Below are 16,880 nucleotides of genomic sequence, written 5' to 3'. Positions count from 1 at the left end.
CACTCGCTCATTCATTCGTTCACTCACTCACTCATTCATTCACTCGCTCATTCATTATTCATTCATTCACTCATTCACTCACTCACTCATTCATTCATTCACTCATTCATTCACTCATTCATTCACTCGCTCATTCATTCATTCACTCACTCATTCATTCATTCACTCGCTCATTCATTTATTCATTCATTCACTCATTCACTCACTCATTCATTCATTCATTCACTCATTCACTCATTCAATCGTCTTTATGGAGCGCTTACTAAGTGCTGCAGAGCACTGTACTAAGCGCTTGGGAAGTACAGGTTGGCAACATATAGAGACAGCCCCTACCCAACAGCGGGCTCACAGTCTATTAGGGGGAGACAGAGAACAAAACAAAACATATTAACAAAATAAAATAAATAGAATAAATATGTACAAATAAAATAAATAGAGTAATAAATACGTACAAACATATATACATATATGCAGGTGCTGTGGGGAGGGGAAGGAGGGAAGGCAGGGGTTTCATTCAATCGTATTCATTCATTCAGTCGTATGTACTGAACACTTACTGATGATGATGATGATGATGATGGCATTTATAAATGACATGCAAATTCGTGAAGCGTTCCATATTTTCGCTGATGACACCCAGATCTACATCTCTGCCCCTGCTCTCTCCCCCTCTCTCCAGGCTCACATCTCCTCCTGCCTTCAGGACATCTCCATCTGGATGTCCGCCTGCCACCTAAAGCTCAACATGTCGAAGACTGAGCTCCTTGTCTTCCCTCCCAAACCTTGTCCTCTCCCTAACTTTCCCATCTCTGTTGACGGCACTACCATCCTTCCCGTCTCACAAGCCCGCAACCTTGGTGTCATCCTCGACTCCGCTCTCTCATTCACCCCTCACATCCAAGCCGTGACCAAAACCTGCCGGTCTCAGCTCCGAACATTGCCAAGATCCGCCCTTTCCTCTCCATCCATACCGCTACCCTGCTCATTCAAGCTCTCATCCTATCCCGTCTGGACTACTGCATCAGCCTTCTCTCTGATCTCCCATCCTCGTGTGTCTCTCCACTTCAATCCATACTTCATGCTGCTGCCCGGATTATCTTGGTCCAGAAATGCTCTGGGCATATTACTCCCCTCCTCAAAAATCTCCAGTGGCTGCCAATCAATCTGCGCATCAGGCAGAAACTCCTCACCCTGGGCTTCCAGGCTGTCCATGCATCCCCTCGCCCCCTCCTACCTCACCTCCCTTCTCTCCTTCTCCGGCCCAGCCCGCACCCTCCGCTCCTCCGCCGCTAATCTCCTCACCGTACCTGGTTCTCGCCTGTCCCGCCATCGACCCCCGGCCCACGTCCTCCCCCGGGCCTGGAATGCCCCCAATCCCTCCGCCCATCCGCCAAGCTAGCTCTCTTCCTCCCTTCAAGGCCCTGCTGAGAGCTCACCTCCTCCAGGAGGCCTTCCCAGACTGAGCCCCTTCCTTCCTCTCCTCCTCGTCCCCCTCTCCATCCCCCCATCTTACCTCCTTCCCTTCCCCACAGCACCTGTTTATATGTATATATGTTTGTACATATTTATTACTCTAGTCAATTATTTATTTATTTTACTTGTACCTATCTATTCTATTTATTTTATTTTGTTAGTATGTTTGGTTTTGTTCTCTGTCTCCCCCTTTTCGACTGTGACCCACTGTTGGGTAGGGACTGTTTCTATATGTTGCCAACTTGTCCTCCCCAAACGCTTAGTCCAGTGCTCTGCACACAGTAAGCGCTCAAAAAATACGATTAAATGAATGAATTACTCTATTTTATTTGTACATATTTATTCTATTTATTTTATTTTAATATGTTTTGTTTTCTTCTCTGTCTCCCCTTTTAGACCGTGAGCCCACTGTTGGGTAGGGACTGTGTCTATATGTTGCCAGCTTGGACTTCCCAAGCGCTTAGTACAGCGCTCTGCACACAGTAAGCGCTCAATAAATACGATTGATTGATTGACTGAATGACTGGCTGAATGAAGGAAGGGGGGGGGTGAGGGCGGAAGTCCCGCCCTCCGGGCCTCGCGCCCACCCCATTGGAGGAGGGAACTGTCCGTCACGCGGGCCGCAGGCCGCGCGCGCATGCGCAGGGCGGCGGGGCCGGGACGGGAAGCAGGAGCGTCGCAGAGCGCTCAATACATAGGACTGAGTGAATGAAGAAAGGGGGTGAGGGCGGAAGTCCCGCCCTCCGGGCCCCGCGTCCACCCTATTGGAGGAGGGAGCCGTCCGTCACGCGGGCGGCAGGCCGCGCGCATGCGCAAGGCGGCGGGGCCGGGACGGGAAGCAGGAGCGTCGCAGAACGCTCAATACATAGGACTGACTGAATGAAGGAAGGGGGTGAGGGAGGAAGTCCCGCCCTCCTGGCCCCGCGCCCACCCCATTGGAGGAGGGAGCCGTCCGTCACGCGGGCGGCCGGCCGCTCGCGCATGCGCAGGGAACGGCGGGGCCGGGACCGGAAGCAGGAGCGTCGCAGAGCCCTCAATACATAGGACTGACTGAATGAAGGAAGGGGGTGAGGGCGGAAGTCCCGCCCTCCGGGCCCCGCGTCCACCCTATTGGAGGAGGGAGCCGTCCGTCACGCGGGCGGCCGGCCGCGCGCGCATGCGCAGAGCGGCGGGGCCGGAAGCAGGAGCGTCGTCGAGTCCGACATGGTGAGGGGCCGCGGGGCGTCCACCTTCATTCATTCAGTCCTATTTACTGAGCGCCTACTGTGTGCACAGCACTGTGCTAAGCGCTTGGGAACTACAAGTCGGCGACACCTAGAGCCGGCCCCTCCCCCGGCTCCCCTCCGACCCCCGGGGGCATCCCGGAAATGGAACCCCAGCCGGTTCCCATGGCAACGCTGCCTTTTTTTAAAAAAATGTCATTTATTAAGTGCTTACTATGTGTCGAGCACTGTTCTAGGCGCTGGGGGAGGTTACAAGATGATGATAATCATCATGATAATGGCATTTATTAAGCGCTTCCTATGTGCCAAGCACTGTTCTAAGCGCGGGGGAGGTTGCAAGATGATAATAATGGCATTTATTAAGCGCTTACTATGTTCCAAGCACTGTTCTAAGCGCTGGGGAGGTTACAAGATGATAATAATGACATTAAGTGCTTACTACGTGCAAAGCACTGTTCTAAGGGCCGGGGAGGTTACAAGATGATCGTAATAATAATGGCATTTATTAAGCGCTTACTATGTTCCAAGCACTGTTCTAAGCGCTGGAGAGGTTACAAGATAATAATAATGGCATTTATTAATCGCTTACTATGTTCAAAGCACTGTTTTAAGCTCTGGGGAGGTTGCAAGATAATAATAATGGCATTTATTAATCGCTTACTATGTTCAAAGCACTGCTTTAAGCGCTGGGGAGGTTACAAGATGATAATAATGACATTAAGTGCTTACTATGTGCAAAGCACTGTTCTAAGCGCTGGGGAGGTTACAAGATAATCATAATAATAATGGCATATATTAAGCGCTTCCTATGTGTCAAGCACTGTTCTAAGCGCTTGGGAGGTTACAAGGTAATAATAATGGCATTTATTAAGCGCTTACTATGTGCAAAGCACTGTTCTGAGCGCTGGGGAGGTTACAAGATGATGATAATGACATTAAGTGCTTACTACGTGCAGAGCACTGTTCTAAGCGCCGGGGAGGTTACAAGATGATCGTAATAGTAATGGCATATATTAAGCGCTTCCTATGTGCCAAGCACTGTTCTAAGCGCGGGGGAGGTTGCAAGATGATAATAATGGCATTTATTAAGCGCTTACTATGTTCAAAGCACTATTCTGAAGGGCCGGGGAGGTTACAAGATGATAATAATCATAATAATGGCATTTATTAAGTGTTTCCTATGTGCAAAGCACTGTTCTAATCGCTGGGGAGGTTACAAGATAATAATAATGCATTTATTAAGCACTTACTATGTTCAAAGCACTCTTCTAAGCGCTGGGGAGGTTACAAGATGATGATAATAATAATAATGGCATTTATTAAGCGCTTCCTATGTGCCAAGCACTGTTCTAAGCTGGGGAGGTTACAAGATGATAATAATAATAATAATGGCATTTATTAAGCGCTTACTATGTGCAAAGCACTGTTCTAAGCACTGGGGAGGTTACAAGATGATAATCATCATAATGATGGCATTTATTAAGCGCTTCCTATGTGCAAAGCACTGTTCTAAGCACTGGGGAGGTTACAAGATGATAATAATCATAATAATAATGGCATTTATTAAGCGCTTACTATGTGCAAAGCACTGTTCTAAGCGCTGGGGAGGTTACAAGGTAATCAGGTTGTCCCACGGGGGGCTCACAGTCTTCATGCCCATTTGACAGATGAGGTCACTGAGGCCCAGAGAAGTGAAGTGACTTGCCCAAAGTAACACAGCTGACAACTGGCGGAGCCGGGATTTGAACCCACGACCTCTGACTCCAAAGCCCGGGCTCTTTCCACCGAGCCACGCTGTTTCTCAGGACCTGTTCATGCATTCAATCATATTTAGTGAGCGCTTACTTTGTGCAGAGCACTGGACTGAGCGCTTGGGAAGTCCAAGTCGGCAACATCTAGAGACGGTCCCTACCCAACAGCGGGCTCACATTCTAGGAGGGGGAGACGGACAACAAAACAAAACATCAATCAATCAATCAATCGTATTTATTGAGCGCTTACTGTGTGCAGAGCACTGGACTAAGCACTTGGGAAGTACAAATTGGCAACATATAGAGACAGTCCCTACCCAGCATGGGGCTCACAGGCTAAAAGGGGGAGGCAGAGAAAAAAACACCAAACATACTAACAAAATAAAATAAATAGGATAGATATGTACAAGTTTGGGGCCCGGTTTCGCTGGTTAAGGCCTCCCCCCCCAACCCCGTTTCCTGAGGGCCTCGGGGCATCACCTGAGGCCGCGGAGGCCTCCGACAGCCATGGGCCTAGCTGCACCCCGGTGGCCCCGCCGCCCGTGGCTCACCGAGCTTTTCTGTCCTCACAGGCAGAGGTGGAAGAAACCCTGAAGCGGATCCAGAGCCAGAAGGGCGTCCAGGGCATCATTGTCGTCAATGCAGAAGGTAGTCGCCGGGGCGGGCACCTGTCAAGGGCACGAGGCGTCCTTGAGCCTGGGGATCAGTGGTATCCCTTGACAGAGCCCGCTCCCCTCTCTGTGGAGAGGGCCCTTAATAAAAATAATAATGGGTTGCCCCCAATCCCTCTGCCCATCCGCCAAGCTAGCTTTCTTCCTCCCTTCAAGGCCCTACTGAGAGCTCACCTCCTCCAGGAGGCCTTCCCACACTGAGCCCCTTCCTTCCTCTCCCCCTCGTCCCCCTCATCTTACCTCCTTCCCTTCCCCACAGCACCTGTATATATGTATCATCATCATCAATCGTATTTATTGAGCGCTTACTGTATGCAGAGCACTGTACTAAGCGCTTGGGAAGTCCAAATTGGCAACATATAGAGACAGTCCCTACCCAACAGTGGGCTCACAGTCGAAAAGGGGGAGACAAAACCAAACATACTAACAAAATAAAATAAATAGAATAGATATGTACAAGTAAAATAAATAAATAGAGTAATAAATATGTACAAACATATATACATATATACAGGTGCTGTGGGGAAGGGGTGAGGAACATATATGTTTGTACATATTTATTACTCTATCTTACTTGTACATATCTATTCATTTTATTTTGTTAGTATGTTTGGTTTTGTTCTCTGTCTCCCCCTTTTAGACTGTGAGCCCGCTGTTGGGTAGGGACCGTCTCTATGTGTTGCCAACTTGTACTTCCCAAGCGCTTAGTCCAGTGCTCTGCACACAGTAAAGCGCTCAATAAATACGATTGATTGATTGATTTGTTAAGCACTTACTATGTGCCAAGTACTGTTCTAAGCACTGAGGTCGCTACAGGGTAATCAGGTTGTCCCACGTGAGGCCCACGGTCTTAATTTCCATTTTACAAATGAGGTAACGGGAAGGTAAGCGGCTTGCCCAAGGTCACACAGCAGACAAGTGGCCGAATCGGGATTAGGAACCCAGGTCCTCTGGCTCCCAAGCCCGGGCCCTTGCCTGGGGTGGCCAGGAGCACCTCGGTATTCGCCTGCTGCCTCAGTGCGTCCGTGTGGCCCCGGGTTCCGATCTGTTTGAAACTCTTGAGGTTTCCGCCCGGGGCACCCTGACTTCCCTTAATAATAATAATGATAGCATTTATTAAGCGCTTACTATGTGCAAAGCACTCTTCTAAGCGCTGGGGAAGTTACAAGGCAATCAGGTTGTCCCACAGGGGGCTCACAGTCTTAATCCCCATTTTACAGATGAGGGAACTGAGGCCCAGAGAAGTGACTTGCCCAAAGTCACCCAGCTGACAAGTGGTGGAGCCGGAATTCGAACCCATGACCTCTGACTCCAAAGCCCGGGCTCTTTCCACTGAGCCACGCTGCTTCTCATCCCTTGGATGGGGAACCCTGGAGAACACACTTTCAGACTAGAATAAGTGCTGGGAGTTTAGCTGGGGCTTGAGGTGAGGCAGGTACAGCTAGGATGGGGCAGGTGGGGTTAGCCAGCAGTGTAGACAGACCCGGCCTGGGGATGGGGCGGGTGTGATCAGCCAGGAGTGTAGACACGCCTGGGCTTTGGATGGGGGAAGGTGGGATCAATTAGCTCAAATGGTAGAGCGCTCGCTTAGCATGTGAGAGGTAGCGGGGTCGATACCCGCGTTCTCCGAATTTTGGAACGGGAAAAAAAATATTCAGTACAACCCTGGAATGAATGTATATCATCATCATCAATTGTATTTATTGAGCGCTTACTGTGTGCAGAGCACTGTACTAAGCGCTTGGGAAGTACAAATTGGCAACATATAGAGACGGTCCCTACCCAACAGTGGGCTCACAGTCTAAAAGGGGGAGACAGAGAACAAAACCAAGCATACTAACAAAATAAAATAAATAGAATAGATATGTACAGGTAAAATAAATAAATAAATAGGGTAATAAATATGTATTCTAGAGAAGCAGCATGGCTCAGTGGAAAGAGCCCGGGCTTTGGAGTCAGAGGTCATGGGTTCAAATCCCGGCTCCGCCACTCATCAGCTGTGTGACTCTGGGCAAGTCACTTCACTTCTCTGGGCCTCAGTTCCCTCATCTGGAAAATGGGGATTAAGACTGTGAGCCCCACATGGGACAACCTGATCGCCTTGTAAATTCCCCAGCGCTTGGAACAGTGCTCTGCACATAGTAAGCACTTAATAAATGCCATTATTATTATCAGCCAGGGGTATTGACAGACCTGGGCTTTGGACGGGGCACGTACGGCTAGCCTGGAGTGAAAACCCACATGGGGTGGTTTCCTTACCTCCTCTCCCCTCGGCTTTCAGTTTCTCCCAAAGCAAAGCGATGGTGTCGATCTCAGGCGGAGGTAGGGCTGTGACGCAGGGGACTGGCCCCTGTGGAGCCTAGTCGGGCCCGGAATCCTTCCCAGATGAGGCAGCTCCAACCTTGAGTGGTTTCCGTATGAGTCCCATCCCAATTCCCGCCCCTCAAGAAGCTTGAAGTCCTCCAGGAGGGGCTCCGGTGGGGGGCAGGTTGGAGGGAAGGAGGCGTGACCGGGTGACGGACCCCGGTGCCGTGCCCCCAGGCATCCCCATCAAAAGCACCATGGACAACTCCACCACCGTGCAGTACGCGGGCCTGATGCACAACTTCATCATGAAGGCCCGGGGGACCGTCCGTGACATCGACCCGCAGAACGACCTCACCTTCCTGCGGATCCGGTCCAAAAAGAATGAGATCATGGTCGCCCCAGGTGAGCGTGGCAGGCGGCCAGGGCGCCGTGAACTCGGGGGGGGGGGGGGGGGGGGGGCTCTCCCAGGCCCGTTAAGTGGCTTCTGGGCATCATCTCTGGGCGGCCGAGGTTTTCTCCGCGTCCCTTAGGGCCAGCCCGGGTGGGCTGGAGCTGGGGTGGGGGAGCATTCTTGGCAAATAACTCAGTAGGGCTGGCAACCGGTGGCCCTGGGGCCTATCTGAAGAACCAGACCAAGAGGCCAGGACCCTCAACCCCTCGAGGTCCAAGTCTGGGTGGATGTGGGCCTCCCGCCCCCGTGGCATCGCCGCCCGCCGCACCGTCTCATGCAGAGCGGACTCACGGTGGCTAGAGGGGATGCCCGCGGGATTCAGGGTGGCTCTGTAGCCTTGGCACCGGCCCGCCGGCTCCCTAGGGCGGCATCGGCGCTGGCCTCCCCGAAATGCATCCCCAGGCTGCCGATTGCGGCAGGGTGATGGAGTGCCCCATGCCCTGTGTTTCCCATGGGAACGCTGCCCAACAGAGGAGCCCGTGGGAACACTGGCCTTTAATAATAATGATGGCATTTATTAAGCTCTTACTATGCGCAAAGCACTGTTCTAAGCGCTGGGGAGGTTACAAGGTGATCTGGTTGTCCCACAGTCTTAATCCCCGTTTTACAGATGAGGCCCACTGAGGCCCAGAGAATTTAAACGACTTTCCCAGTCACACAGCTGACAATTGGCGGAGCAGGGATTTGAACCCGTGACCTCTGACTCCAAAGCCCGGGCTCTTACCACCGAGCCACGCTCCCTTGGCATTTTAACTCCTCGAGGGCAGGGATCGTGCCTACCTTCTCCCTGGGGCCCAGTCCAGCGCTACGCACCCAGTAAGCGCTTGATGATAAATCCCACGGGTGGGGTGATGGGTTTTCCGGCAGGGGCATCCACACCCCGAGGCGTGGGTGCTGCTGACCGCGGCCTTTTCTCTCTCTGCAGACAAAGACTATTTCCTGATCGTGATCCAGAACCCAACGGAATAAAGCAGTCGCGGGGCAACCTTTTTCCTTAACTTAATAGCATTCCCAGAGCCCTATATCGTCTGTCGTCGTCCCGGGCCCCTGAGCGGCGAGGTGGAAACCACGCAGCTCACTGACCGGATGGCCGAGGCCCAGGTCGGAAGCATCCGGGCTGCCGCGAGGGCACCTGGCTCGACCGAGTCCGTGTGGCCGACCTCTCTCCTGACCCTCGTGAACCCCTTCTCCCTCAAGCAGAAATAGGAAACTCTCGCTTGCCACTTACCTGTTTGGCTCTCTGTCCGTGATTTCGGGCGCCTTTTTTCCTTTAAAAGCGTCCGCCCTGCTAACGCTCTTGTCGCGTCTCTGACTCGAGCGGCGGGCGAGCGTTTCCCGGGTAAATGAGGCGAGAGCCGTGTCACCCGGAGGTGCGTGGCCGGGCCCTGGGGCGCCCCGGCTCCGTTTCGGGGCCTCCCGAGAAGCGGCTACGGGAACTGCCGACTCCGAAAGACCAAGGGCACGTGGCTCGCTGGCGGAAGTTAGTTAGCCCGTGGACCCTCGGCCCCGGAGAGCCTTTCGCCTCCGGAGCTCAGTGCCTCGGCCGGGAAGTGGCCGCTCTTCCCGGGGCTCCGTGAGGTGGGGAGGGAGAGAGCCAGCGGGCACCGCCTCACCAGTGAGACGCTCCACACTGGAGCAGACCTTACACCACCACAGGTTGGTTCCACCCGTGTCTAGTGTGCCACACGCAACTTCCGCCTTCACGGTGACTTCCCTCCATCCCTCATCCGCCTCCTCCTTTGAGCCCACTTTCCCTGCCCTTTTCCCCACTCCCTCCTGCCTCTTCTTCTCCCACTCTTCCACCCACCTCCACACGGCCCTTCCCAAATCCCGCTTCCCTGCTGCATTCAGCCTGGTTGCGCGCGCAGAGGAAGAGGCTATTGCCACCTGCCAACAGTGCGGGCCCGTTCCAACGCGGGGCGTTTAACACAGCCCTCGGGGGACCCCAGAAAGCCATACGGTCGAACGCCAGACTCGAACCCCCCCCCCCCAACCGCGGCCCCGTAACCACGGGCTACCCACCGCGTCGCCAGCCGGGCAGAGGGTGAGTGGCAAAAAGGTTTAATTCGTTACAAATGCAGTTTTACACCTCGTAAGGAATGCGCGAGAGCTGGCTTCTTATAAAACGACTTGGCTGACTGAGACACGTGGACGGTTTCCTGAGTACTTGAAGAGTCCACAGTGGGAGGGAGGAAGAGAGAGGGGGGGTCTCCCCGTGCGGTACGATACAGTCCAGTGCAGCGGAGCCGGCCGGGGCCGCCCGACCGTGCCAACCTCGGCTCCCGCGGGACCCCCGAAGCGGGCAGCCGCGGGGCCGGGAACCAAGAGAAGACTTTCCACCACCGGATGAGCGCTGCCCTCCTCGGGGCCAAGCGCCGACCGTCCCGCCCCTCTCGTCCCCGCGCGGACCCCAAAGCTCAGGACAGTCGGCGTCCATCTCGCCCCGGGGACATCTCCCCGCACGGTCCCCCCCGCCGGGCGGTCAGGAGCGGCGGGACCCCCTTGGCCCGGTCACCAACCGGCCGCTATTGCTTTAATGCCACAGCGTGGCGGGGCGTGCAGAGAACCGCCAGGATGGGTTAGCCGAGACAACGCTCACCGGGAGGATTTTAGAAATCTCTAATTCACCACCTAGAACAAATCCATACGTAAAACGATCGGTTTGGATCAAGGAGTAGGGTTCCGTCAGCTCCGTATTTGCCTCTTCGGCCTGTGCATTGTTTTTCGGGAGCCCGTTGGGGCGGGGGAGACCCAGCCCCCACGTTTTCCTAGGGTAGCAGCAAAGATTCACCGCGAGGGGAGGGCGCTTAAATTAGAGGGAGAAAACGGGAACAGGGAGGCCCCGGACTGCGGAAAAATATCTACAAGCAGATTAGCCTCGGCCGGGGCGCGACGTCTCATCCGTAAAAATAGGGGACGGCCAGCCCTATAGAACTAGGGCTAAGGCGCTTTCGGTTAGGACAATTCTGTCGTTTTAAAAATATACGGGAGAGATTTATACACAAGATTTCTAGCTCTTGCACAAGTCACAAAGCTTTATGGAGACCCACGAAGAAGTATGCTTTGTTCCACGATCTCGCTTGATTTACTCTCAGATCAAAACCCGCTTGGGAGTGTCTCGGGCCCGTGGGCGGGGAGGGTGGGTGGGATCTCCGCCCCGCGCCACCGGAGGGTCCCCCCGGGCCGGGGTCGGTTCAGACCCCCGCTCCCTGAAGGCCGGGCCCAAGGGGACGGGGAGGGAGGCCGGCAGTGGCGACGGACGGGCGGGCCGGGGGGACGCTCCCTGGTCGGAGGCACGACCGACTACTACCGCGACTCCAAAGTGCATTCGTCTTTCCCAGGGTGACCGCCGGCTCCTGGGAAACGGTAACGGAAACAGCTTCTTCCCGGAGGGCGGAGGGACCCGGGCCTGGCGGGGGCCGTTCGGCTCCCCCGCCGCCCTTCCCCGTGCCCCCGGGCCAGGGTGGGACGCCTAGGTCGCCGCCTGCCCCGTGGACCACCCCGCCCGCCCCCGAAACCCCCGCCAAACGGACAAAGAGGCTAAGGGCGGAAGGGAGGGAGCGGCCCGCCTGGCTGAGCCCGGCCCTCAGCCGCTGTTCAAAGTCTCTCTCGCGGCAATCGCCTTCGGCGCCGGCCTCGCCCAGCCCGGTGCTCCTCTGCTTCCGCCTCCGCCCCGACCGTACAGACGGAATCCGGCAACGCCGGGACGGAGGCGCTCGGGAAGATTAGTGTTTTGCCAGGGCAGCCACAGGCCCCGCTGGCTTGCCTGAACAGCCTCCGGGCGACCGGATCCCCCGCGGGAGGTGGGAGAGGAAGGGAAGGGCCCGGCCGCCGCTCCGGTCGCCCGGGCGGGCCTCGGCTCTGGGATGGGGCTGCCCGGGGGTCCCCCGCGCCCTTCGGTGGAAGAGGAACGGCTGCAGGGCGAAGCTGGGGCCCGCGAGGAGCGGAGCGGGCTGGGCGGCAGGCACCTCCTGCCCCGCGTCCCCGCCCGCACGCCCCGAGAGCCGGCCCAACGCCCTCCGAGATCACGTGCAATTAGCGGGGGGCTGGGGGGGGGAGGAGGGGAGGGGAGAGGGGAACGGGGAGGGCACACGGTGGCTCAAACCGGTTGAATCCTTTGGCCCCCGTCACTCCTGCCCGAACCCTTCTGTCTCTTCTATGGCGAACAGGAGCTTCTCCTTCAGCTGCTCGTAGCTCTTGTAGGGCGGCAGGTCAAGCCTGTTGAAACTGAGAAGGGGAGAGCGGGCTCAGGCCGACGGCCAGGGCAGGGGCCTGCCAGGGCGGGAAGGGGGGCGGCCGCCAAGAACCAGCGGGGAAAGGTTGTGGATGGAGCAGGGATTGAGGGGAAGCTGGCGGCCCCAAGGGACTGGGTGGCGGGGCAGAGGGCCTCCAAGCCCCGAGGCTCCGCACAAGCCGGGTCCTGCCCCTTCCCCAATCCCCGCCAGGTACCGGCGCCGGCCCTGAGAGGAAAAACCTGCCCGCGCTACGGGAGACCGATAGAGCCGACGGGAAACAGGCCAAGAGGGAGGCGGGAGGCTGAGGGTGGAGACTGAAGAAACTCCTCACCCTGGGCTTCAAGGCTGTCCATCCATCCCCTCGCCCCCTCCTACCTCACCTCCCTTCTCTCCTCCTCCAGCCCAGCCCGCACCCTCCGCTCCTCGGCCATTAATCTCCTCACCATTAGGCCTCGTTCTCGCCTGTCCCGCCATCGACCCCCGGCCCACGTCATCCCCCAGGCCTGGAATGCCCCCAATCCCTCTGCCCATCCGCCAAGCTCGCTCTCTTCCTCCCTTCAAGGCCCTACTGAGAGCTCACCTCCTCCAGGAGGCCTTCCCAGACTGAGCCCCTTCCTTCCTCTCCCCCTCGTCCCCCTCTCCATCCCCCCCACCTTACCTCCTTCCCTTCCCCACAGCACCTGTATATATGTATATATGTTTGTACATATTCATTATTCTATTTATTTATTTATTTATTTTATTTGTACATATCTATTCTATTTATTTTATTTTGTCAGTCTGTTTGGTTTTGTTCTCTGTCTCCCCCTTTTAGACTGTGAGCCCACTGTTGGGTAGGGACTGTCTCTATATGTTGCCAATTTGTACTTCTCAAGCGCTTAGTACAGTGCTCTGCACATAGTAAGCGCTCAATAAATACAATTGACGATGATGATGATATCTATTCTATTTATTTTATTTTGTTAGTATGTTTGGTTTTGTTCTGTCTCCCTTTTAGACTGTGAGCCCACTGTTGGGTAGGGACTGTCTCTATATGTTGCCAACTTGTACTTCCCAAGCGCTTAGTACAGTGCTCTGCACACAGTAAGCGCTCAATAAATACGATTGATTGATTGATTGATTGAAGGCCGGGGGCTGCTTCACCTCTGCGGCCCCTGCAGCTTTTGGTGGTTAATGGGGAGCTGAGAATCTGGGCCAGACCAGCTCCCCGGAGGCGCCAACGCTACGCTGTGCCCCACGACACGGACGGCAGACCGGACAAGGAGAAACGCGGGCATTTCGCTCTTACCAGGTGTGGCTTCGGGGTAGCCAGTTTTCCTTTCCCACTTTTTCAATGCAAAACTTCTGCGGTCCATTGCTCCCTGGAACAGAAGCCACGACACAGAGTCACTTGCCTGCACGGTGCGGCGGGGTGGGAGGCGAGAGGGGCGTCAGCCAGCCGCACTTTGGTGAGACACACGGGCTTGGGTGTGGTGCCTCACGCCCCAACGATTCTTTTTAACAATCTCTTGGGAGTAAAATCTGGTTAGGGTTTTTTAAATCGGGACTTCATCTGAGCGACCCCCTTGCCACACCAACCCGGGGGGACTAGGTTTGAGTGCGTGACTGGGCTCATCTGCCAGCGGCAGGGGCGAACCCAGCGGGCAATGGGCAGCTGCTTGGCATCGCTTCCCCGTGCCCTTCCAAGCCCACTGATGCCCTGCTCTGTATTGGGGCAGGGGGGGAGGAAAAAAAGGAGTGGGGACTCTCTGCAGGGAGGCAGGAGAGTTTATCCCAAGGGCGGAAACATGGCTGAGTCTCCCCTCCTTGCTGCCCCTGCCTCTCCTCCTCCGCCTCTCGCTCCCTTCAGGGCATTAGCCGATGGGAGGGCATCCATTCCCCCTCCGGGCACCAGCCCAGGCCAGGGAGCGGCTAGGTGAGAGATCCTCATCCCGGGCCGGTGCCGGTTGCGGGGCGGAACGACGACTGTGAGCCGACTGTTGGGGAGGGACCGTCTCTATATGTTGCCAATTTGTACTTCCCAAGCGCTTAGTCCAGTGCTCTGCACACAGTAAGCGCTCAATAAATACGATTGATCGATTGAAGGAGGGCTCCCCGCGGGCCCGGGGGGTCGCGTACCCATCAGGTCGGCAAATCCTCCCACAGGAAGCCTGCACGTGCCCGTGACGAACTGCAACAGCCGCATCCTCTTCTCGTTGTCGATCTCTTTCACCAGCTGCAAGGGAACGGGGGACGACGGTGAGGCCGGCGCTGGCGTCTCGAGGGGGCGGCCGGCACTGCCGCGGGGCCCCACGCGAGTCTCATAACCTCCCCGGGCCCCGGTTTCCTCCTCCGCGGACACGGTGGGCGTGATGATCCTGGATCTGTGACCGTGTCTGGCACCCACAGGATCCCCAGCCCAGGCCCTGGCCCCACCCCGCCGCTGCTCGTACAAAGACCCGGGAAGAAGCCGGGGGAGAGGAGGCAAAGCAGGGGTTGGAAGGAGAAGGGGTCATCCGAACCCCTCCCACGTCAGACTAGCCACCTTCGTTTTTACAGTAACGGAAAAAGGTGTCCACAGAAGCCCCAAATGAGCCTCCCCTAACCTTTCTCTTTCACGGAAGTTAGCTGTGAAAACCCTAGCACTACATCCGCATTAAGGGGAAGCTGCACTGAGAAGCGGCGTGGCTCCGTGGAAAGAGCCCGGGCTTTGGAATCAGAGGTCATGGGGTCAAACCCCGGCTCTGCCAACTGTCAGCTGGGGGACTTTGGGCAAGTCACTTCACTTCTCTAGGCCTCAGTGACCTCATCTGCAAAATGGGGATGAAGACTGTGAGCCCCCCGTGGGCCAACCTGATCACCTTGGAACCTCCCCAGTGCTTAGACCAGTGCTTTGCACATAGTAAGCGCTTAATAAATGCCATTATTATTATTATTATTATTATTATTATTATTATTATCTTCAGGGCACGTGTGACCCTGGGAGAGAAGGAGATGGGGAAGGGGAGAAAGAGACCGGCGGGCCTGCTGGTGGGGTGGGTGACCCGGCTCCGATTTTAAAATCTTCCCGCCTGACACCCTCCGAAGCCCCCCACTCCCGCCGGCGGAGGACTGGGGAGGCGGGGGGTGTCTCCGAGGGGATACCCCCTCCGGGAGCGGGATGGAGGGGGAGGGATGGGGTCCGAACCTGCCAGAACCAGCCAATCTGCTTGCTCGTCCTGGTGTAGTGGCGGTAGACGGCGTGTCTCTGCCAATCGTTCAAGTCGATCTCCTGCATCCCGCAAAGGAGGACCTGGGGCCGACGAGCACTCCATTAGATCCTGGGACTGCGTACTCCATCATCATCATCATCATCATCAATCGTATTTATTGAGCGCTTACTATGTGCAGAGCTCTGTACTAAGCGTTTGGGAAGTACAAACTGGCAACATATAGAGACAGTCCCTACCCAACAGTGGGCTCACAGTCGAAAAGGGGGAGACAGAGAACAAAACCAAACATACTAACAAAATAAAATGAATAGAATAGATATGTACAAGTAAAATAGAGTAGTAAATATGTACAAACATATATACATATATACAGGTGCTGTGGGGAAGGGAAGGAGGTGAGATGGGGGGGATGGAGAGGGGGATGAGGGGGAGAGGAAGAAAGGGGCTCAGTCCAGGAAGGCCTCCTGGAGGAGGTGAGCTCTCAGCAGGGCCTTGAAGGGAGGAAGAGAGCGAGCTCGGCGGATGGGCAGAGGGAGGGCATTCCAGGCCCGGGGGATGACGTGGGCCAGGGGTCGATGGCGGGACAGGCGAGAACGAGGTACGGTGAGGAGGTGAGCGGCAGAGGAGCGGAGGGTGCGGGCTGGGCTGGAGAAGGAGAGAAGGGAGGTGAGGTACGAGGGGGCGAGGTGATGGACAGCCTTGAAGCCCAGGGTGAGGAGTTTCTGCCTGATGCGCAGACTGATTGGTAGCCACTGGAGATTTTTGAGGAGGGGAGTGATATGCCCAGAGCGTTTCTGGACAAAGATAATCCGGGCAGCAGCATGAAGTATGGATTGAAGTGGAGAGAGACATGAGGATGGGAGATCAGAGAGAAGGCTGATGCAGTAGTCCAGAAGGGATAGGATGAGAGCTTGAATGAGCAGGACACAACCGCTCCGGGGCCCGGGACACACAACCACCCAGGTGCACCGACACCCAACAGCACAGGCCCGGGGGACCGCATCCACACAGGTGGACTGACCGGTGTTTGGGGAAACCCGAGTCCGTCTGAAAACGGGGCCGCAGGCCGGGTGCCCCTGAGAGACGGACCATCCAACCCCTAGCTGACCTTCGCCTCTACAGCCCATTCTACAGCACTCACCCACGGGCCACCCAACCACTCCACCTCGTTGCCCGTGTCGCTTCCCGTGGCGGCCAATTCCCCCAACCCAGAGCGCCTTGTTGCTGCTGCCCTCTCGCCAGGGTCCCGCCCCCTGCACCCAAGCACCCCACCCTTCCCGATTTGGGGCTCAGTACCACCCCTTCCCCTCGGGCAGACCGATGGAACAACTGATGGCAGGCCCGGGATAGGTCCCCCGGCTGGGAAGAGCAGCGGTCGCCCCTTCTCTCATTAAAGAATGAGAGAGGTCTGTCTCCCCCCTTTAGCCTGTGAGCCCACTGTTGGGTAGGGACTGTCTCTCTATGTTGCCAACTTGGACTTCCCAAGCGCTTAGCACAGTGCTCTGCACACAGTAGGCGCTCAATAAATACGATTGATTGATTGATTAAAGCCCAGCGGTCCCCAGTCCGGTTTTGAGG

General features: G+C 55.9%; 2 protein-coding genes across 2 annotated transcripts in view; one reads left to right on the top strand and one right to left on the bottom strand.

The window, feature by feature from the left end:
- Positions 1-2,608: 2,608 nt before the first annotated feature.
- On the top strand, positions 2,609-9,103 carry DYNLRB1 (dynein light chain roadblock-type 1). Its single transcript, XM_038757258.1, has 4 exons — positions 2,609-2,679; positions 5,020-5,095; positions 7,660-7,827; positions 8,802-9,103. Exons 1-4 carry the CDS (start codon positions 2,677-2,679, stop codon positions 8,843-8,845), a joined length of 291 nt encoding a protein of 96 aa, XP_038613186.1. The 5' UTR covers positions 2,609-2,676; the 3' UTR covers positions 8,846-9,103.
- Positions 9,104-9,921: 818 nt separating this feature from the next.
- The window catches only part of ITCH (itchy E3 ubiquitin protein ligase), a 35,366-nt gene continuing 28,407 nt past the window's right edge, over positions 9,922-16,880 (bottom strand). Inside the window, exons 20-23 of the mRNA XM_038757179.1 lie at positions 15,278-15,382; positions 14,230-14,326; positions 13,400-13,472; positions 9,922-12,103 (exon numbers count right to left, since the gene is read on the bottom strand). Coding sequence (XP_038613107.1) covers positions 12,004-12,103; positions 13,400-13,472; positions 14,230-14,326; positions 15,278-15,382 — 375 coding nt within the window. The 3' untranslated portion in view covers positions 9,922-12,003. The remainder of the gene's footprint in view (positions 12,104-13,399; positions 13,473-14,229; positions 14,327-15,277; positions 15,383-16,880) is intronic.

Source organism: Tachyglossus aculeatus, chromosome 15 (genome assembly GCF_015852505.1).
Source record: "Tachyglossus aculeatus isolate mTacAcu1 chromosome 15, mTacAcu1.pri, whole genome shotgun sequence".
NCBI lineage: Eukaryota > Metazoa > Chordata > Mammalia > Monotremata > Tachyglossidae > Tachyglossus > Tachyglossus aculeatus.
Note: the sequence above shows the minus strand (reverse complement) of the source record. Positions and strands in the feature narration are given on the sequence as shown.